Raw genomic sequence first — 22,074 nt, 5'->3', positions numbered from 1 at the left:
CAGTTTGCTGTACAGCAGAAATTGACAAAACATTGTAAATCAACTATGCTTTAATAAAATTTTTTAATTAAAAAAAAATACATGCACAGCAATGTTACACATTCTTCGGGATTTATATTAAAAATGTATATTTTTGGTCACTCCTGTTGCATGTGGAAGTTCCCAGGCCAAAGACCAAACCTGCGCCACAGCAGTGACAACTGGATCTTTAACCCGCTGCTGCCAGAGAACTCCAAAAAACACTCCCCTGCAGCATATGGAGTTCCCAGGCCCGGGATCAGATCCTAGCCGAGGTCGTGATCTAAGCTGCAGCTGCGGCAACTCAGGAACCTGCGTCCCAGTGCTCTGGAGATGCCACCAATCCCACTGAGCCACGGTAGGAACTCCACCAAAAAATCCTTTTTTAAATGGATGATAGGACCATCCACCAAATTCATGACGGTGGTGGGACACTGGGACGGTGCTGAAGAATCAAAGGGTATTCAAGGTTTTTTGTTTTAACTTAAAAATATTAAGCAAATATATCAATTCTTTTTTTTTTTTTTTTGGCTGCCTGCGGCATATGGAGTTCCTGGGCCAGGGATCAGATCTGAGTCACAGTTGCAACCTACAGTGCATCTGTGGCAACGCCAGATCCTTAACCCACTGTGCTGGGCCAGGGTTGAACCCAAGTCCTCATGGACACTAGTTGGGTTTGTTACTGCTGAGCCACAATGGGAACTCCAGGTCCGGGGTTCTTACCGCTGCTCCTGTGCAGCGATGTGCAAAGAGTCCATGATGAGGCGAACTGCCTCTGCGATCTGCTTGGCCCGGACGGTGTGCTGCTCAAATTTGGTCTTCACAGCAGACTGGGAGATGCATTCCTGGAACAGACAAGAGGTGCCAAGGGAGGCAGAGGCCACCAGCCGAGGGCCAGGGTCTGGCAGTCACTGCCGGGACACAGCTGGTGAGAGCTGGGGAGGCACAGACTCTCGAGATGCCAGGATCAAAGGCCACGCTCACCTCAAATCTCCTTTCAAAATTCTGAAACTCAAACATCCTCACTTGAAAGCCTTCTGCAAGAGCGCCCCCTAGGAGAATTGCACCACATTAGTCCAGAAGTGCTTCCATGCCCCAGACTGCCTCGTTAGAGCCTGTGGACTGTCTTACTTGGGGCCCCGGAAGGAACGGAAGCTGGGGCCCCAAGTGATGAAGTGATGAAAGTGATGTGATGAAACCCCTCAAAAGCAGAAGTGGTGAAACCTCCCAAAAGCTGAGGCGACTTGGCTGAACCCTAGCTGGGGAGTAGACAGCTCCTCACCCCGGGCTCTTCTCAGAACTATTTCTACCAGCTGACTTAGCAGGAGACCGAAGGTCTCACATGTCAGGGAAGAGGAAAAGCAAGACTCCTGTTGCTAGGTCACCTCCTTCGGGCATGCCCTGGGCCTTCTGGATCCTGGCGTTGAGTGCCTCCTTGGCAGACACGAAGAAGATGCGGTCCCCGGCCTGGCCTCGATCCACCACGCCCAGCTCATCCACCAGGAAGCTGGTACAGCGCTCCATGTGCTGCCGCCGCACCTGGAGCCCAAGTGGATGGGGTTATGTGAACAGGTGGGGTGCAGCAGGTGCTTCGTGACGGAGCCTACAGTCCTCCACTCCCTCTTTTCTTAAAAAAACCCCAGGTAATCCATTCACTCAGCTCCAGATTCAAAAAGTACAAACACATGCAGCCTCCGTCTCCCACCATCTGTCCTCCAGCCCAGGCTCCCCAAAACCCATGTCACGGGGGTCCTTGGCAGACACCTGAAGCATTTCAGTGCAGAAACAAGCAGAAGTGCTTACATGCCCCAGACTGCCTTGTTAGAGCCTGTGGACTGTCCCACTTGGGGCCCCAGAAGGAAAGGAAGCTGGGGTTCGGGATACCCACTCCTGGACTCTGTACTAAAAGCCCAGTCCTCCCCAGGCCTCGTTTTTAAAATGAGTGAGTGCCTCCTGAAAATCCCTGCTGGCTCTGTAGCTTGAGGGCTCTACTGCTGAAACTTTTTTTTTTTTTTTTTTTTTGCCTTTTCTAGGGCTGCTTCCCTTGGCATATGGAAGTTCCCAGGCTAGGGGTCAAATCGGAGCTGTTGCTGCCGGCCTACACCACAACCACAGCAATGCCAGACCCGAGCCATGTCTTCGACCTGCACCACAGCTCACGACAACCCACTGAGTGAGGCCAGGGATCAAACCTGCAACCTCACGGTTCCCAGTTGGATTCGTTTCCGCTGAGCCATGACGGTAACTCCTCCTTGCTCCTTCCTGAAGCTCCTCTCCTGGGTGTCTTTCTAAAGCTAAGCCTGTTCTGTGATTAATTCTTTATGAACGAAAGAGTGCACTGGCCCCAAGCAAGGGTACAGCTCATGTGAAAGGTGCTTCTCCCCCACCCCGGGGACCAAAGCCTTCTGAAGCACAGAGGGGTCTGGAAAGTGACCCAGGCAAAGGGAGGGCTATTTCCAAAGCATCAGATGTGACCGCGGGGAACAAGTGGGACATCTCTGGGGATGGAATTCATGCTGGCACGTGGCCGGGGGAGGACACCAAAAGGCTCAGGGAGACACGCAGGGCGGCGCCCCCGCTGCCGAGCAGAGGCACCCACCTCCTCCATGTACTCGGGCTCCGAGGCGGATGCGTCCCAGCGGTTGTTCAGGATGAAGATGTTTGGGCGGGACAGGCGCTCGCTCACCTTGTGGAAGAACTGCTTTTCCTGGGTGAGGGAGGGAGACCTCGGTGGAGGAGCGGCCGTGCCAGTCAAGGCCCTGCCCGCCCGCCTGCCCGCTTGGCCGGGTCCTGGGGGCGGGGGGGAGTGTGGAAGAGGCGGGGGAGGGGTACCGTCTGCATCAGGGTGGACTCGGAGTTGGCCACCAGCACAAACACATCCGCGTCCAGGCAAAACTTGTCAATCCAGCTGTCCAGCTCTGTAGTGACATCGATGCCAGGGCTAGAGGTGACGGGTAAAACATCATCAGACACACAAAAGACAGGCCCTGTCCTTCTGCTTTGAACAGGCCTGAGGCCCAGGCAAAGGCAGAGAAGGCTACAGAACGGAGAGAAATCAGGTCAGGCCTGGCCCTTCCTGGAGGGATTTCTGTTTTTTCTCTCACATCCTTTCAGATTGTCTGAAAATGTGTTTTTTTTTGCCACATGCCTCTAAGACGTCTATAAAAACCTAATGATGGGCATTTTACTTTGGGGATCCACAATTAAGGTGAAGCTTTGTATTCATGTGAGTCCGGTAAGCACTGCATTTCTTGGCATAGTTATAGCCTGTCCACAGAGCAGGAGCCAAGTGTTCCTTTGAGAAAAATCAAACACAACACGGCCCTTACCACTGCAAGCTCCACCGCTACCCCCCAAAACACCACTACCATTGGGTTGAGGCTGAGAACCTTCCCAACTTTTAAGCATCCCTCTGTGCTCTCTTTACAGACCATCGTTAGGAAAACTTCAGGGCCCTGACACCTGCCAAGAGTCTGACAGTAACCAGACTCCGGAGGAACATCCAAGAGGCAGCAGGATTTGGTTGAGTCCATCAGAAAGGCAATGTACTTAAGCAGAGCAACAACAGGGCCTAGAGGGCTGTAACCTGGATCATCCAGAAATGGGAACCTAGTGCCCTCTGGGTTTGGACCCCGGGGGAGGCACCTTCCTCTTACCTGTCCATCAGCACCAGGTCATCCTTGAGAAGCGGGCACTTGGAGTTGGGCCACATCACACTCACCAGGCTGCCGGCGTGCAGCTGCTCATCCTGGTGAAGGGCGTGGGCCAGCTGGTTCACAGTCTGACAGGGGAGGTGGGAAAGAAAGATCAGGGCTGAGGAAGAGCCTCCAGGCTGGAGATTGGGGACGCCTGGCCACGGCACAGTGGCCCGAGCCCGCTGCCCGACCTGACACCCCTTTTTCTTTCATTTCACACATAAAAGCCAAGAGCTGAGAGTTGCCGATGAGAACCGACTCTTCTTCACTCCTCTTTTAGGTTTTTTCCTTGGGTGTTGTTCTGAAGCTGAGGTGGCTCTGCACTAAGTAATTATTTATGAACCCACATGAACATCTGGCCCCAACCAAGAATGCACCTGGCTCACAGAAAAATGAAAGCATGCAGGCCCTGAGCGGACGTGTCACAAATCACAGAGCAAATGCAGGCAAGACCCCAAAGAACAAGGCACATACGTTCTTTGCGGCAAAGAGAAGCGTCAGATGGCCGGCCTAGCAATTCGCAAGGACCGTGAACCCCAACTCGGGGCGCTCCAGCAAACAGCCAGGCTAGGACACGGCTTCCCCCAACACCCCGCAGGGCACGACCTCTCCTTAGAGGGGCCCTCTGTTCTGTCGCCGTGGACGCGCTAGGTTGGTCTGAGCCCAGGGCTGGAAGGCGGGCTGGGGGTCCCCAGGGCAGTGCCCTCACCTTGACGCTCCTCTTCTCCTCTGAGCCCTCCGTGAGGAGGAAGGCCTCGTGGCCGTCTGTGCCCTCCACCCGCAGGAAGCAGTTGGTGGTGTGGCCGATCCCAGAGGGCAGCACTTTGTCCCAGAGCATGGCATTGATCACGGTGCTCTTCCCGTTGCTCGTCCTATGAGGAAATCCTGGCCGTCAGTGGGGCCACCGCTATCTGAGTTCCAGGCTGTCCCCAAGAAGCTACCAGCCTGGAGGCTCAAGGCCCTGTCCCCTGCCGTGACACCAGTGCCCAGACAAGCAGAATGGCCACTCTGTACCAATGAAAATGGATGGGCCAGAAGTGGCAACACTCACAGCTTTGTAAGTATAAAGCGATGGTCACAACTTCCCTTTACTACGTGCTTTTATGAAATCATTCTCACCAATTTTTGCAGTTGCTATGGAATTCTCAGTTTGTTATAAAGAATATGTATGCATGGAGTTCCCATCATGGCTCAGTGGTTAAGGAACCCAACTAGTATCCATGAGGTTGTGGGTTCAATCCCTGGCCTCACTCAGTGGGTTAAGGATCCGGCGTTGCTTCGAGCTGTGGTGTAGGTCGCAGATGTGGCTCAGATCCCGAGTTGCTGTGGCTGTGGTGTAGGCCGGCAGCTGCAGCTCCAATTTGACCCCTAGCCTGGGAACCTCCATATGCCGCAGGTGCAGCCCTAAAAATAAATAAAAAGAATGTGTCGTCCATGTCCCTTTAAAGGAAAGACACAAGTCCACAGACAAATAGCTATCTTTTCACACTAATTTCCAATCCATTAGCCAGTGGGTCACATACAAGTACTGAAGACGTTTTACTGAGGTCTTATCACTAAACGATGGTTTTTGGTTTTTTATTTTTATTTTATTTCCTTTTTTTTTTGTCTTTTCAGGGCCACACTTGTGGCATATGGAGGTTCCTAGGCTAGGGGACTAATTGGAGCTGTTGCTGCTGGCCTACGCCAGAGCCATAGCACCTCGGGATTGGAACCGTGTCTGCGACCTACACCACAGCTCACGGCAACGCCGGATCCTTGACCCACTGAGCGAGGCCAGGGATCAAACCCGCAACCTCATGGTTCCTAGTCGGATTTGTTTCCACTGTGCCACGACAGGAACTCCTAAACAATGGTTTTTAAAAGAAGCAAGTAGAACTTTTATTGTTTGAAAGCCCTAAATGAATGAATTGATTCACAGAATAATTACTGAATACCATTATGTGTCAGACACAGGCCCAGGCTTTAGATGTACATCTCTTGGCATGAATCTAACAGGCAATAGATGGTAGAAATAATAAATATATTAAATGGTACATTTGAAAGTACTAGAAAAACAGAAGAACCCTCCCTGCAGGTCAGAGGGGAAAAGCAGTGTATGATGTACTGAACGCCACTGAATGGCACACTTCGAATTTGTGAAGACAGAAAATTGTATGTTATGTGTATTTGGCCTCAATTTTTAAAAATGGAAAAAAAAAAAAGAAAGAAAGAAAAAGGATGGACAAACACCTGTGGCCTGGGCTCTTGGTTCATCACGGCAAACCTACACGGGGCTCACGCAGTGCGGTGCCAGCTCAGACACCACCTGTCCCCGGGTGGGCCCGCCACCGACCATGAGGCTCTCACTCACTATGGAGACCACATGACTCTGAAGGATAACCCACTCCTCGCAGCGTGAAGCCACTGATTCACCCCCAGGGGTCTGCCTCGGTCTAGGTGACCTCAGGTAAACGACCCCAATGGGCCCGGTTTTCTGAGAAAGGCCTGTTTTGCTGCTCTTCTCCCACGGCGCTCCTCCGGAACATGAAGCCCCGCCCCTGGGTGCCAGCTGAGAGCTGCCTGCTGTGGGCAGATACCGTAGTACCTGCCCCACTCACACCCTCCTCCACGTTCTGCTTCTGGAAAAAACAACCCTACTCTGCAGACTCATCTGCTCCAGCTCACCAAAGTGGGGGGGCGGGGCACAGCTCTCAGGGGAGGATAAAAAATGACCACTCAGAGGGAGGGTTGAGGGCCACCCCTGAGTGGCGGTCATTAGGGGCAGGCCTCAAGGCACAGTGCCTGTCCCCAGGCTATGGCTGGGTACACAGCATCCAACCTGAGGACTTTTTTTTCCTGTATTGGATGTTTAATTTTCATTAAAGGTGCTGTGCTAGAATAAGAAATACATCTGGGTTTTGTCCCCAGTTCCTGGCACAGAGCTCTTAAAATCCTGGGAATTTCTGGAGTGATGAGAGTGTCCTTTGTCATTCATAAGGAGCCTCCCCCTTCCTTCTTTTGGCCACGCTTGTGGCAGGACGAAGTTCCAAGGCCAGGGACTGAACCTGTACCTCAGCAGGGACCCGAGCCACAGCAGTGATAACGCCGGACCCTTAACCTGCTGAGCCACATGGGAACTTAAGGAGCCCCCTTCTTTTTTTTTTTTTTTTTTTTTTTTTTTTGCTATTTCTTTGGGCCGCTCCCGCAGCATATGGAGGTTCCCAGGCTAGGGGTCAAATCGGAGCTGTAGCCACCAGCCTACGCCAGAGCCACAGCAACGCTGGATCCGAGCCGCGTCTGCGACCTACACCACAGCTCACGGCAACGCCGGATCGTTAACCCACTGAGCAAGGACAGGGACCGAACCCGCAACCTCATGGTTCCTAGTCGGATTCGTCAACCACTGCACCACCACGGGAACTCCAAGGAGCCCCTTTTGAGCACACCAGTTTATGTCCAGGAACTTCCGTACTCGATGGGCACAGCACACCAAAAAAAAAAACAACACAAAAACACCCCAAAACAACGACCAAAAAACCCAAACAACCCAATTTAAAAAACAGGCAAAGGACTTGAATGGACATTTCTCTCAAGACAAAGAAATGGCTAACAAGCATGTGAAAAGATGCTCAACATCACTAATCACTAGGGAAACACAAATCAAAACTAAAAGAGAGGAGTTTCTGTCGTGGCGCAGTGGTTAACGAATACGACTGGGAACCATGAGGTTGCGAGTTCGATCCCTGGCCTCGCTCAGTGCGTTAAGGATCCGGCATTGCCATGAGCTGTGGTGTAAGTCGCAGATGCGGCTCGGATCCCGCGTTGATGTGAGCTGTGGTGTAGGCCGGCGGCCATAGCTCTGATTAGATCCCTAGCCTGGGAACCTCCATATGCCTCGAATGGGGCCCTGAAAAGACAAGACCAAAAAAAAAAAAAAAAAAAAAAAAAGAAAACCTAAAAGACATACTACTTCACACCCATTAGGATGGCTACTGTCAAAGAGAAAACAGGAGTTCCTACTGTGGCTCAGCAGGTAAGAACCTGACACTGTCTCTGTGAAGATGCGGGTTCAATCCCTGATGGTCGAGTAGTTAAAAGATCTGGCTTTGTCACTGCTGTGGTTTGGGTTTGATCCCTGGCCCAGGAACTTCCCCATGCCATGGGCACAGCCAAAAAAAATAGGGTCTCGGATCTTTGTACACCCACATTCACAGCAGCGTTATTCTCAACAGCCAACAAGTGGAAGCGACAAGTGTCCACCATGGATGAGTAGATAAGCAAGATATGGTATATACATACAATGGAATATTATTCAGCCTTAAAAAGGAAGGGGATTCTGACAAATGCTACAGCATGGATGATTCTACAGGACACTGTGGTAAGTGAAATAATTCAGCCACAAAAAGACAAATACTGTATGCTTTCACTTACATGAGGCTCCTAGAGTAGTCATATTGATAAAGACAGAAAGTAGAATGCTGGTTTCCAGGGGGTAGAGAAGGGACCAGGAGTGGTTATTTGATGGGTACAGAGCTCCAGTTTCGCAAGGGGAAGTTCTGGAGGTGGATGGTAGTGATGGTTGCATAAGAGTGTGAATGTATTTAACAAAACTGTACATTGAAAAATGGTTACCATGCGGAGTTCCCGTCGTGGCTCAGTGGTTAACCAATCCGACTAGGAACCATGAGGTTGCGGGTTCGATCCCTGGCCTTGCTCAGTGGGTTAAGGATCCAGCGTTGCCATGAGCTATGGTGTAGGTTGCAGACGAGGCTTGGATCCCGAGATGCTGTGGCTCTGGTGTAGGCCAGCGGCTACAGCTCTGATTAGACTGGGAACCTCCATATGCCACAGGATCGGCCCTAGAAATGGCAGAAAGACAAAAAAAAAAAAAAGGTTACCATGCTAAGTTTTAGGGTATGTGTGTTTTACCACAATTAAAAACAACCAAACGAAAATAAGGAGCGTGCTGCCTCTGAAGTCTGTCAGCTGCTTCCCTGCCCTGCGGCTCGCAGACCCACCATCTGGCACAGAGCGCCTCCCTCCCCACTCCCTCCCAGTTGGAAACAGGTATGAGGACTTCAGGACTCACCGGCCAAAAAAAGCCACTTTCATGTGCCGCCGGGCGAGCACCTCGCTGATGCCCCTCACTTTGGACAGGTAACCTTTGACGTCCAGAACTTGCTCTTCTGTCGTCACAGGATCCAGCTCCTCATTCCTATAGGTGTCTGGAGGTGGAGATGGAGAATAACTCACCGCAGGGTCAGAGTTCCACGTCACAAGTCTGGAAGGGACAGGGTCCACCACCAGGCTCCCTGCCATCCTGGGCTGAAGGTCCAGACTCCCTGCTGTGGGCCGTAGCAGTAGCTCGGCTTGGGAGCGGGACAGTCTGGGTTCCGGCGCAAAGAAGAGCTGGTTCCTACCTCTTCCCAGCCTAGGGGCCTCACGCAAAGGAACCTTTCTGGGTCTCAGTTTCCTCACCCTTAAAATGCAGATAACAATAGGACTAGAGTGCCCAGGTGGCCTAGCGGTTAAGGATCTGGCACTGTCACTGCTGTGGCTTAGGTCACTGCTGAGGTGCAAGCTTAATTTCTGGCCCAGAACTTCCACATGCCCAGGGCAAGGCCAAAAAAGTAAAGCCAATAGTACCCACTTCTTGTCACTGGTGAAAGGATTAAATGAATTAACACAAAAAGTGGAGTTTTCATCATGGTGCAGCAGAAACGAATCCAACTAGTAACCATGAGGATGCAGGTTCAATCCCTGGCCTCGCTCAGTGGGTTAAGCATCCAGCGTTGCCATGAACTGTGGTGTAGGTCACAGACTCGGCTTGGATCTTGCATTGCTGTGGCTGTGGTGTAGGCCAGCAGCTGTAGCTCCAATTCCACCCCTAGCCTGGGAATCTCCATGGGCCACAAGTGCGGCCCTAAAAAGCAAAAAGTAAATAAAAATAAAACACAAAAAGTGCTAAGGATAGGGGCTGGTACACAATGAAGACCACGATGTCAACTGCCATCTTACATAGGTAGCTTCCTTTTCATTTTTGTCTTTTTAGGGCCGCACCCGCCACATATGGAGGTTCCCAGGCTAGCGGTCGAATCAGAGCTGTAGATGCCGGCCTACACCACAGCCACAGCAACGCCAGATCCTGAACCCCCTGAGCAAGGCCAGGAATCAAACCCACGTCCTCATGGATACTCATCAGATTTGATTCCACTCTGCCAAAATGGGAACTCTTGCTTAGGTTTACTTAAATGCTTAGCAAGTTCTCACTATATGCCATGCACTGCTCTGATTACTTTTCAAACACGGTCTCACTTAATCCACATCCTGTACTGATCAGAGTTCACACATGGCAGAGCCAGAACTGGGACCGGGTCCCCGTGTGCCTTCATGAGGCCCTGCCTGACCTGGGCCCCCTCACTGCTCAGGCCAGGTCTCAGGGACTCCTAGCCTCACGTTCCGCCTCACCATATCCCACACTCACTGTGCTCTAGGCTTTTGCTCAGCACCACAACCCCCTCCACAACTCAGAAGAGCTAAAGCCCGGCCTTGGGGTTCTCCAGCTCACTCCCACTTAGCCTGTCCTGACCCTCTCAGTCTGAGTCAGGTCCCCTTGGCCAGGCTCCCACGGCACGCTGTCCTTCTCCCATCTTAGCCCTTATCTCACCACAGGATAACCACCTGGCTCACCCATCTGTATCACTTACTACCTGAGTGCCAAGCTATCTGATCCCAGCACCCAGCAGTTGCACGTTTGCTAAGCAAACAAATGCCAGGATCACTGCACTGCTTTTTCCCCAGGGTCCTTGACAGGCAGATAGATAACATGTAATGACAGACGGGAGCTACCAAGCAAGATTCTGCCTCTCCCATCTAGTACCTGCGCAGAAGGTGCAGCGGCTGGTGTTTGCCCAGCACACTCCTGCTGCTGCAATGACTAAATGTTTATGTGCTCCCAGGTGACAGTGTGATGTCCAACGGACCCTTGAACAAGGGGGTTAGTGTGTCATTTAGTCAGCCCTCCACTGCACGGTCCCTCCATTTCCATGGTTCCACATCCGAGGATTCAACCACCACGGATTGTGTTCTACCTGTTGCATTTACTGATGAAAACAATCCCTGTATGAGCGGCTCCGTGCACTTCAAACTCATGCTCTTCAAGGGTCAACTGTATACAGTGGTGGAGCCCTAATGTCTGGGATTAGTGACCTTTAAGAGACCTTTAAGAGAAGAGTTCCCACTGTGGCGCAATAGGATCAGCAGCATCTCTGGAGTGCCAGGACACAGGTTCGATCCTCAGCCCAGCCAGTGGGTTAAAGGATCTGGTATTGCCACAGCTAATGCAGCTCAATTCTGATCCCTGTCCAGAAACTCCCTCTGCCATGGAGTAGCCAAAATAAATAAAAGAGAGAGAGAGAGACTCAAAAAAGTCAGCTAGCCCCTGTGCCATGTGGTTACCTGTGATCTTACAGAGAAAAGACAGCAGTCTAGGAAGTTGGCCCTCACCAGACACCAAATCTGCTGGTGCCCTGATCTTGGGCTTCCCAGCCTCTTAAGCTGTGAGAAGCGAATTTTTGTTGTTTACAAGCCACCCAGTCGATGGTACTTCTGTTACAGCTGCCCAAACAGACTAAGACACTTGTGAACCACCAGGCTGACAGGCCCCAGCCCTGAGAGCCCTCTCACAGGATCCAAGCACGACAAGTGAGCTTCCCCCGCAGCTGGTGCCACGAAAGGAAATGAGCAAACAAACAAGGTTTCCCCACGTCCACTGGCCATCCCCTTCTCAGACACCCCTGTGGCGCAGTGGGATCAGCAACACCCCTCAACATCCCTCTCCCCTTGGGTGGCCACGTGGTTGTGGCCTTTGGAATGCACTTAGGAGGAAGCTGCCTCTAACACCTGCGGCTACATTTAAAAGACACAACCAGCAGGCAGACAAGTCTCATCACCTGCCCTTTAGAGAACAGTCCTAAGGCTGAAGCCATCCCCTCCCCGTGCCAAGACGATCCCAAAACACTCAGGATGGCTCCAGTTCTCTCCCTGCCAGTCCGCTAACAGGCGAGGCCTTATGTTTTCACAAAAAGAGAACTCAAAACACCCACTCCTGATGGCTGTCACATAAAGACCGTCACCATGAAGCATGTGTTCATCCACAGAACCAGCTGCAAGGGAGTCAGAGCATCACGGAGGGCCAGCCTGGGCTCCAGGGGACAGTGGCCTGGCCAGCCCCATCCCCGCACGCACAAGGCCAGGCACACCAGCCCTACTGCTACAAAAAGGGGTAATGAACTGGAAGCATTTCAACCACCAATCTTACAACGTGGAAATGCAAATTTTTAAAGTTAACAAACACTTTGGGAACAACTGTCTCTGACATCAAGCACCACGCTGAGGGCAGGGCACGAACAGTCCATTCTTAGTCTGCTCAGGCTGCGATAACCAAATTCCATGGCTGTGGCTTAGACACAACAAAAGTGTCCATGGTTTGGGTGCCTGGAAGTCTCAGATCAGGATGCCAGCCTGGTCGGTGGAGGGCCCTTGTCCAGGTCACAGGCTTCTAGTCCTATCCTCAGGTGGCAGAAGGAAGCAAGGGAGCTCTGTGGGGTCTTTTTTATAAAGGCACTAACCTGGAGTTACTGTCGTGGCTCAGAGGAAACGAATCGAACTAGGAACCATGAGGTGGCCTCGCTCCATGAGGTAAGGATCTGGCGTTGCCGTGAACTGTGTAGGCTGCAGACGTGGCTCGGATCTGGTGTTGCTGTGGCTTTGGCATAGGCCGGTGGCTACAGCTCCAATTGGACCCCTAGCCTGGGAACTTCCATATTCCGCAGGTGCAGCCCTAAAAAGCAAAAAATAAAATAAAACAAAAATAAAGGCACTGACCTCATTGGTGAGGGCTCCACCGTCATGGCCTAATCCCCTCCCACAGGCCCCTCCTCCTACTACCATGCTGGGCCTCAGGAGTCCAGCATGTGACTATTGAGGAATGAACTCTCAGACCACAGCAGTGGACCGATTCCCTTTCTTTAAAGGGAGTAGAAGTAGCAGTTTGACACATAAAGCACCCAGAAGCCAAGCTGCTCTCGTGGAAGCAAAGTGGAGAGCAGTGCGTCCCTGGGCATATGCCCACTCAACTCTGAGGCTCCTGCGGACTGGAATCTGGTCTCACCTGAGCCCCTCTTTCACAAATGATGACACCAAGGGCAGGTAAGACTCAGCTACCAAGTCTTCACTGACAATGCCAGGACCTGGAGCCAAGGGCTCCCTCCCTGCCTTCTGGAAAGGGAGCCTGAGAAGCCAGTGGCTGGAGTTGGCACCGAGTAAGGGGTGAGCAGGGATTAAAGGTTACTCAAATTAGTAACTAGAGGAAAAGGTGCTGGTGACGTGTGTTTCTTATTCACAGTCCTGCTGTCTCAAAATAGCAGAGAGAGCACGCCCTGGTTAGGAACCACCAACCCTCAGACAGTGCCCGGTACCAACGGCAGCCAGACCAGACCAAGGAAAGCACCTGGACTCTGGCGTCAGAGACGCCTGGGTAAAGCCTGCTGTGTCACTTATAAGGGATCGAACAATGCAAAACCTCAATCCCCCTGCCTCTTCAATGAGGGTACCATTCACCTACCCCTTGTGACTAAACAGAACAGAATACGGTGAATTCTTCAATGATGGGCCCCTTGTTTTCCTGGCCCAATCTCCCTGGAGCCCAAGTCCACATGATTGCAAGAGCAGAGCCATGCTGAAGGTGACAACCCACCTGAGCATGAGCTCCCCTTGAGCAGGGCTATACCTCCCCACCCCCAAACCCGGCCACCTAAATACTGAAACCGATAGCAGCGGGCCTGGCTGAGCAGCCGGCCTGTCTCACCTTCGAGGAAGGTGGCGCTCTCCTGGATGTAGGCCCCCAGCTGCTCAAAAATGCCATTGATCTTCTTCTTGGCAGTGACAAAGTGCTTGAGCGGGGAAGCGTTCACTTCAGCCATGTGTCTCTTATCCTTCTTGACTGTGACGATGGAGTTACATCGAGAGAAGAGCAGGGACATCGCGCTGCAAGAGAGGGAAGACGACGTGCATGAACCCAGGGAGGCCCAGCTCAGGACCTTCTGTGGGGGGTGTGGCAGGGGGACCGGGACCGGCTCGAGGGTCCATCCAGAACACAGGCCCTCCAGGCCGAGACTAGGGACAGCACAATGTGAACGAGCCTCTCAAGGGTAGGAAGACCAGTCTCTCTGTCACACAGTGTGGGCCCCCAGACGCCTGGAGCCAGGGCCCCGAGTTCAGGCCGAGTGTGGGCTGGGCCCTGCCTGGCGAACAGGGTCAGGCCTGCCTTCCCCACCTTAGAGAGAGAGACATCACCCTTGAGAAAAAGCACTGAATGGTGAAAGCCAAGTGTCGCTCAAGCTCAGGCACTGCCCCACCCTTTCCTGGCCACACACCTGCCCAGTCCCGAAAGCCCCAATTCCTAACACGGTTCTGCTTTTTTATTTTTGGTTGCAGGTGGGGGGGCGGGGGAGGCAATGGCCAAGGAAGGGTGATCCTCAAAAGAGACAAGTCTACTTCTACAACTGACTTCCAAGTGCCTACTGTTCTCTTTCATTGAAAATGCGTATATCGTAGAAAATGTGGAAACTAAAGGACTACAAAGACCCCATCTCCCCCCACTCTGTGATAAGCACTGTTAACACGTGCTGATCCTCACAGGCTGTTTTTGTGAAGGGGGCTCTCTTGCTCTCACTCACTCACTCACACTCATCTTTGCAGCCTTTTTTTTTCCTCCCCCTTATGGTAATAATATGTTAGTGGTCGCGAGGCTTAACGCCAAAGTCCGAGAGATCTTAGGTCAAAGTCAAAAGAGGCAGACGGAAGAGGGAAGGTGGCACCTCGCTGTGGCTGGAGTCCCTACCAGGCACAGACCCACATCCTCAGAGGAAGCCCTCTGATCCTGGGAAGTCACGGGAAAAGGGCGTGCCAAGGATGACGGCACAGCTGCAAGTGCCCGTCCTACCCTCTCCAAGCCTCAGCAATTTCTCGTCACCCCTCCCAGGCCGCCCTAGTCACTGCGCCGCCCGCTCCGCACCTGATCCAGCACTCGCGCTATCTGCGAAGTGAGCGGGCACTGCCCAGGAGTGAACACGCTCGAGATCCTGCCAAAGGCTGCTGAGCCAGTTCCTGAGAAGCAGCGGGAACATCCAGAAAAAACGCCTAATAATGGAAAACTCCCCACGCTTTGGGAGGAACTAGCCATCCCAAAGAGTGGAGAGAAAGGGAGACCCACATGGAAGTGGGAACCTGCGTGTTTTGCCTAAACCTACAAATTATTTTGCAATGTCAATGATTTCTGCAGGGATGAGAGAAGTGACTATATGACCATTTGTACCTTCCTCCTCAGGATATGCCACATCTGTGAGATTTTCTTAGCTTGGAGGCCACGTGTCAAGGCCCTAAATAAGAAAGACAGCAAAGGAGTTCCCATCATGGCTCAGTGATTAACAGACCCGACCAGCATCCATGAGGATGCAGGTTCAATCCCTGACCTTGCTCGGTGGGTTAAGGATCTGGTGTTGCGGTGAGCTCTGATGTAGTTCGTAGATGTGGCTCGGATCCAGCGTTGCTGTGGCTGTGGTGTAGGCCGGCAGCTATAGCTCCGACTGGACCCCTAGCCTGGGAACCTTCATATGACGAGGGTGTGGCCCTAAAAAGCCAAAAAAGAAAAAAGAAAAAAAATAAAAATAAAAAATGAAAGACAGCAGAGCTCTGAGAAGAGTAACTGGGGAGAAAAATACCACTGGCTCCTCCAAAGCGGAAAAGGAAGAGTACACTGCAATCCAGCTTACCGTGACCCCACAGGAAACCCCTAGAGAAACAGGGAACACATGAAAGCAGAAGAGGAAAGTCACTGAAAGGAGAACAGGGGTCTGGGAAGGCATGAGGTAACCAGGCGACAGATTCTGGAATCAGACAGAGCTGGGTTCAGATCGTGACTGCACTATTTCTGGGCATTTAAACTTGAGCAAGTTTTTTAACCTCAGAGCCTTGGATTCGCCAGGTGTACAGCTACGACATGGCACAGACCATGAAAAGATGAACGATGACCTGACACAGCTCAAAGGCAGATTTACCTGTTATAAAACAACAACAGGAACAAACTCCACCAGCAAGATCACAAGACTCCCCCCGGAACAGCCAGCCTCCAGGGGAGGGCAGAGGCAACTCCCCCACAGACACGCCCACGGCTGCCCCATGGCTGGCATGTGGATGGAGGACACAGCTCTGCTCAGGGGTGAGGCTCAGCAGTGCCCCGCCCCAGAAGGGACTTGCCTGAAGGCAGAAAGTTCCCAGAGGATCAGCTGGGCTTTTAGAAGCTAGTGCTTTCAAGTTCTGGTCATTGTTTGCAAGTCCAAAGGTTATGATACCAAAGGTATTAGTGCTGGAAAATCCAAGATTCCAAAGCATGCACACTAGTTAAAGCTCAGTGCTTCAAGGTTACCTGGTCTGCTCAGAGGTCAGCCCGTCCAGGAGGTGACCTGCTCTCACATTTCTCAGCCTGCAGCTGGACGTTCCTCTCCCATGGGACCAACTGCCAACCCCTCCAAACTGACGTCTCTGGCTCTTTTGGGGCCCAAGCTGAAATTCCGTGTTCGTGTTACATGTGCTGTTTTCAGATTGGAAGCCTTTCCTTTCACCCACTTGGCCTACTCTTCCTGTCCTTCTAGACCCAACTCTGGTGTCACCCCCTCATGAAGCCGTCTATGACATCCCCACAGAGGCCATGCAACCTTACAGACTTTAGGTGGTTTATCACACTTTCTCCCCATCTAATCTGTGAGTTTCTAGAAAGTCAGTCTCTGACACAGAACAGGGACCTATTTCCGTTTCTATTTTCCTCTTCCACAACTGAGAGACATGGGTGACTTAGTGAATGCCTCTTAAGGGGATTGCTTTCCTACCCTTCCAAACCTGAAATACATAGTTACTTTTTTCTTAAAAAGCAGCCTTTGGCTAAGCATCTGTTTCTTAGTATTTGGAGCTCAGTAAGTCAAGAGAGTTGGACAAACCTTTCAGGTTCCAGAATGTAATCCTTCCAAAGGGCAAGCTGGGCATACACATGCACAAACAGACCAGAGTTGAAAAATACACGCACACACACCAGCCAAGAGGGGGCCCCTGCTATCTTGAGGCTTCGCCTGCCAGCTTCCAACCCTTCCAGAGTCAGGGGAAGCAGCTTGTTCCTGTTCATCCTCTGCAAAACCCTGATAGCTCCTCCTTCACTAAAGGGTTCCCAAGAGGCACGTGGGGTCAGCCCCCAGACACAGCTGGGCCAGAGTCCAGCTCCGATATCAGCTCTATACTAAGCGGCATGCTTCAGGCTGCTGTGACTGCCTCAAAGTGCTCTTGAGGTCATGGCTTCAGAGTTTACAGCAGCATTTCCCAAAGTGCGGTCCACAGAACTCCCGTGCACCCCATGTTCCCTGTAAAAAGGGCTCCCTAGTAGAACTGATTTGTAAAACACTAAATGCTACCCCCTGCACTGGAGCCACAGGAGCACAGCAAAGACTTTGGGAAGGAAAGCTTGTTGTAAAGCCCCTGATGCAGGATTTCATCAATTTATCTGAAGAAACCCTTCTTTTGCGTAATAGTTTTAAAACCCCTGAGGATCATACTTTCGGAAAAGCCTCACTCATCCCTGTAGTCTCCCACTCCCACCAAAAAAGTTCTGGGAGCACAGTATTAACAGATATTAACTAAGACCAGAATCAAATGCAAGTCTAAACTATTAGCACTCCATGGTAATCAAAAGCTTTGCCTCAACCTAGGCCGTTAGTTAAGGAGGATTAGGTGCCTTGGGCATAGGGACAGCAGTAGCAAAATTCACTGCAAGGTGTGTTTGGATCCCAAGCACAGTCCCTGAATCCACACCCACCTCCTTACCCAGTTTCATGCACAGCAACTCCTAGCAGGGAAAATAAAATGGATCCACAGATCGTCTGCTGGCACAACTGGAACAGAGGAGAAGCTGAGAAATTAAAACAAGAGAGTATACAGGGTAAAGGGGCAGGGCAGACTCTTAGAAGAGCTGTGATAAGGCACCAAAGAGCCAACTTCCACTGGGCAGCAAGAGAAGGAGGATCCAGCAGCAGAGACCAAACAAGGGAGCCAGAGATCCCAGCCACTTTCTAAACTGCCAACTTTTTTTTTTTTTGTCTTTTTTGTCTTTTTGTCTGTTGTTGTTGTTGTTGCTGTTGTTGCTATTTCTTGGGCCGCTCCCGAGGCATATGGAGGTTCCCAGGCTAGGGGTTGAATCGGAGCTGTAGCCACCGGCCTACGCCAGAGCCACAGCAACGCGGGATCCGAGCCGCGTCTGCGACCTACACCACAGCTCATGGCAACGCCAGATCGTTAACCCACTGAGCAAGGGCAGGGACCAAACCTGCAACCTCATGGTTCCTAGTCGGATTCGTTAACCACTGCGCCACGACGGGAACTCCTAAACTGCCAACTTTTAAATGGGCTCTCTCAGCAACTAGTGAAATCCTCCATGGAAGCTGAAAGGAGATGTGGCTTTTTTCCAACACAGGTTAGAAAACTCCAGATCTGTGCAAAGATGACCCCATCTGAGACTTGCCGCTGAATCAGAGCACCCCCTTTCCACTCCACCCAGAGCAGCATGCCAGATGTCACAGCCACCACTTACTTTTTGGATGGTGAGAGAACTTCACAGGGTAGGCATCATGGACGCGGTTAGAGTCAAAAAGACGAAAAGAATTTGAGTTCTCCTCTGTCCTATCTCACGTTGAGGTTGGCTGCTGATTGCGTTGACTCCAATTCTGACTTGTTGGAAAAGAAAAGGTACAGGTCAACAGGCAGCAAAAAAGAAAAAAAACAAAAACTAAAAACTGGTGCCAAACAAGTCTAACCAAGTTGAAAAGCCAAGCAAACTCATCCCCGAGGGAAGCTTACTCATTGAGGCACTGGCGTGGTATGTGAGGAAGTTCCCTGAGGAAAGACACAACACGCAGGTGTGGGGCCAAGCCTAGGTGTGCACAAACACGTGTTCAGCCATGTGCTGGGGAGAAGCAGGGACCCTGGCAAAGGCACAGCCAGAGGCGTGAGGAGTGGGCAGAACAAGGACAGGGACTGGGCTGAGGACTGTGGAATGGAGGACTAGAGATGGGAGGGTGGAGTTGAGACACAGAAGTGCAACTTATTGAAAGCCTCCACCTGCCAGATGCTGTAAAATGTCTTAATTCTCAATTCTGTGGTGCAGAGTTATGCTAGTTAAGTGGCCAAGCTGCAACTGAGATACTCCCTCCTGGTGACTGCAAAGCTCCCTTGCTTTCTATTAGGTGCATCTGTCTTACCCCACCCTTGGAGAGGGAAAGGGTGACAGAGCCCCTAATGGGAGGAGGGAAAGAGAGAAAATAAAGGAATTAAACGAACAGGGCAACACAGACTTACAATAGAGGGGAATGGCAGTTTTGGCCTCATGATCCAAGCAGCTAATTATTCGGCATCTTCTGTCTGCCTTGCGTCTGTGTGTGTTTGTGCCAGGCATTAAAGTTAGGGATGGATAAAAAAACAGTCCCTGCCTTCAAACGGAGCTTACCGTTCATTTAGAAGCCAAACAAGTAAAGAGACGACTGTGCGAGAGCAATAAGTGCCCAAATTTGGGGAAGTCGGAGCAGGGCACCTACAGTGATGAACGTGGGCACCTATCATGCGCTGAATACGTGCCGGCAAATACAGAGAACTGGATGAGAAATGGGGAAAGGGTTGGGGTGGAATGCGGCGGTGAAGAGTGAGCAAGCAAAGGGTGACAAGTAGCCTCAGGGGATCCCCCCCCCCCCAGTCCAGCGTCCCGCCCCCTCCTCTCTGGGCCGCGGAGAGCCCGGCAGCGAGGCTGGAGCGTGGGGGCGCCTGCCAGCCCGGATTCGGAGCCCCCGGGAACCTGGTGTCCCACTGGCGCACGCCAGGCTACTCAAGACTCGCCGGGCTGGGCTGGCCCCGGCCCACCGCCCAGTGTGCTCGCCCTCTCACCTTCACCTTCCCGGCCTCCCGTCAGCCATCATACCCCCGACGTCACCAACAAGCGCCACCCCGGGGACAGGCGGGAGGAGAAGGGCGCGCGAGTCACCAGCCGCCTCAGGTTCGCCGTTCTGACCTCGGTGAGTCCGGGGACTCTGAGCTCAGCGTGTTCGACCCTACTAGTTCCTATGGGTCAGGGGGTCCTCTGGCTCAGCGCCTGGAGAAGCATCTCAACTCGTTTATTCACCGCCTTGGCGTCCCAAACCGATGACGTACACGCGGGGACACGCGCTGCATCATGGGGGCTGTAGTTCCGCTGGGCGCCGATCAGGGGCTGGGGTGGGCGGGGCCTCGAGCTGTCAAGGGGAACAGAAACCAAGGGCCTGCATTAGATGTTCCCGCTCTTTCGTTTGTTGCTCTAGAGTTTTACCCTAAGGCTTCTGCCAGCTCTGGAATCCAGCTTGCGCTTGGTAATTTTAGAAAAGAGCTCCCAAGAGAAAGACAGAGAGTAAGCCTTGGCCTGCCGCCCTTCAGTTGACTTTGAGGAAGTAAGAACAGCAACCATCCCTGAGCAGGAGAACCTAACATACTTCACGTGAACCTTCACAATAGTACCAGTTGGCTCAGAGGGGAGATGATTCCAGCTCACATATGGCAGATCACTGGGGGCCTTATTATGTGCCGGGCACTGGGATACAGCAGTAAACAGTCTCTTGATGGCCTCAGGGACAGCGGGGGAGGCTCTAAGCCTGCGCTGTCCAGACTGGTAGCCACCCAGCCACGTGTTGCTATGAAATCCTGAAATGTGGCCAGTGCAAACTGAGATGTGCTGGAAGGCCGGAAGGCTTGGTAGGAAAAAGAATGTAAACTATCTCACTGATATTTGTGTATTGATTACATGTATAATAATAATATTTTGGATAAATTGGGTTAAATAAAATATGCTGCTAAAATTAAGTTCTCCAGTTTCTTTTTACTGTTGAGAATGTGGCTACTAAAAAATCTAAAGCCACACAAGTGGCTTGCTGTGATATCGTGGGTTTTTAAAAAATATTTTATTTTATTTTATTTTATTTATTTTTATTGTATTGTATTTATTTTATTTTTGCTTTTTAGGGCTGCACCTGTGGCATATGGAAGTTCCCAGGCTAGGGGTCGAATCGGAGCAACAGCTGCCGGCCTACACCACAGCCATAGCAACACTGGATCCGAGCCGCATCTGCGACCTACACCACAGCTCACAGCAACACCGATTCCTTAACCCACTGAGCAGGGCCAAAGATTGAACCCATGTCCACATGGATACTAGTCGGGTTTGTTTTTGCTGATCCACAACAGGAACTCCGATATTGTGGTTTATAATAAGCATTATAGGAGTTTCCATTGTGGCTCAGTGGCTTAAGAACTTGACTAGTATCCATCCATGAGGGAGCGGGTTTGATCCCTGGCCCCACTCAGTGGGTTAAGGATCTGGCATTGTCACGAGCTGTGTCAGAGGTCAAAGATACAGCTCAGATCAGGTATTGCTGTGGCTGTGGCATAGGCAGGCAGCTGTAGCTCTAATTCAACCCTTAGCCTGGGAACTTCCATAAGCTGCAGGTGCAGCCCTAAAAAGGGAAGAACAAATTATATATTTGGTCTCCTTCCCCTGTTCATGATGCAGAGCTCCTAAAGCCCTGGTTTACCCACATAAGAGCCATAAGGGCATCTTTTGCTATAATGTTTAGTTTGCCCTCAGTTTCCAAAATAGCTTCAGAGCCATTCAGAATTGAAATGAGGAGTTCCCTGTGGCACAGCAGGTTAAGGATCTGGTGTTGTTACTGCAGCATCTCAGGTTACTGCTGTGATGCCTGTTCAATCCCTGCCCTGGGAACATCCACACGCCTCAGATGTGGCCAAAAACAAACAAAAAATGTGAAATGAGTTTTTCATAAAAAGTTCCTTTCAACTACACCTGAGTTTATGTTAATGAGGTGACTTTTGGAAAGCCCCTTTGGATGGAGTTGGTTGCCAGGGGAACCAATCATGTGATTAGAAGTTTGGAAATTTCAGCCTCACCACCGCCCCCCAAACTCCTGAGAGAGGGGCTGGAGATTGACTTGATCACTAATGGCCAATGATTTAATGTACCATGCCTGTGTGTGTGTGTGTGTGTGTGTGTGTCTTTTTAGGACTTCACCCGAGGCATATGGAGGTTCCCAAGCTAGGGGTCTAATCAGAGTTGTAGCTGCTGGCTTACATGACAGCCACTGACCAGATCTGAGCCGCATCTTCGACCTACACCACAGCTCATGGCAACACCGGATCCTCAACCCACTGAGCAAGGTCAGGGATCGAATCCGCATCCTCATGGATC

General features: G+C 51.5%; 1 protein-coding gene across 49 annotated transcripts in view; it reads right to left on the bottom strand.

The window, feature by feature from the left end:
• MFN2 (mitofusin 2) overlaps window positions 1–19,784 on the bottom strand; it is a 30,043-nt gene extending 10,259 nt beyond the window's left edge. For 2 of the 49 annotated variants that reach the window (XM_021095353.2, XM_084962839.1), the window contains exons 1-14: window positions 19,731–19,784; window positions 18,388–18,520; window positions 17,625–17,692; window positions 16,183–16,319; window positions 15,073–15,136; window positions 13,564–13,742; window positions 8,785–8,920; window positions 4,423–4,585; window positions 3,675–3,799; window positions 2,851–2,959; window positions 2,618–2,725; window positions 1,404–1,557; window positions 1,003–1,070; window positions 742–863 (exon numbers count right to left, since the gene is read on the bottom strand). In XM_021095353.2, the coding sequence (XP_020951012.2) occupies window positions 742–863; window positions 1,003–1,070; window positions 1,404–1,557; window positions 2,618–2,725; window positions 2,851–2,959; window positions 3,675–3,799; window positions 4,423–4,585; window positions 8,785–8,920; window positions 13,564–13,738 (1,160 nt within the window). In that variant the 5' untranslated portion in view covers window positions 13,739–13,742; window positions 15,073–15,136; window positions 16,183–16,319; ... (1 more) ...; window positions 18,388–18,520; window positions 19,731–19,784. Of the gene's footprint in view, window positions 1–741; window positions 864–1,002; window positions 1,071–1,403; window positions 1,558–2,617; window positions 2,726–2,850; window positions 2,960–3,674; window positions 3,800–4,422; window positions 4,586–8,784; window positions 8,921–13,563; window positions 13,743–15,072; window positions 15,137–16,182; window positions 16,320–17,616; window positions 17,875–18,186; window positions 18,525–19,151 lie in introns of all 49 variants that reach the window. The other 47 variants (XM_021095358.2, XM_084962844.1, XM_021095359.2 and 44 more) reach the window with 31 other exon arrangements.
• Between the last annotated feature and the right edge of the window lie 2,290 nt (window positions 19,785–22,074).

The sequence above is a fragment of the Sus scrofa genome, chromosome 6, assembly GCF_054392235.1.
Source record: "Sus scrofa isolate SSC_HxYL_T2T_F1_AM1 chromosome 6, Sscrofa_HxYL_maternal_Yorkshire_Landrace_v2.0, whole genome shotgun sequence".
Taxonomy (NCBI): domain Eukaryota; kingdom Metazoa; phylum Chordata; class Mammalia; order Artiodactyla; family Suidae; genus Sus; species Sus scrofa.
This window is presented reverse-complemented; position numbering and strand designations above follow the sequence as displayed.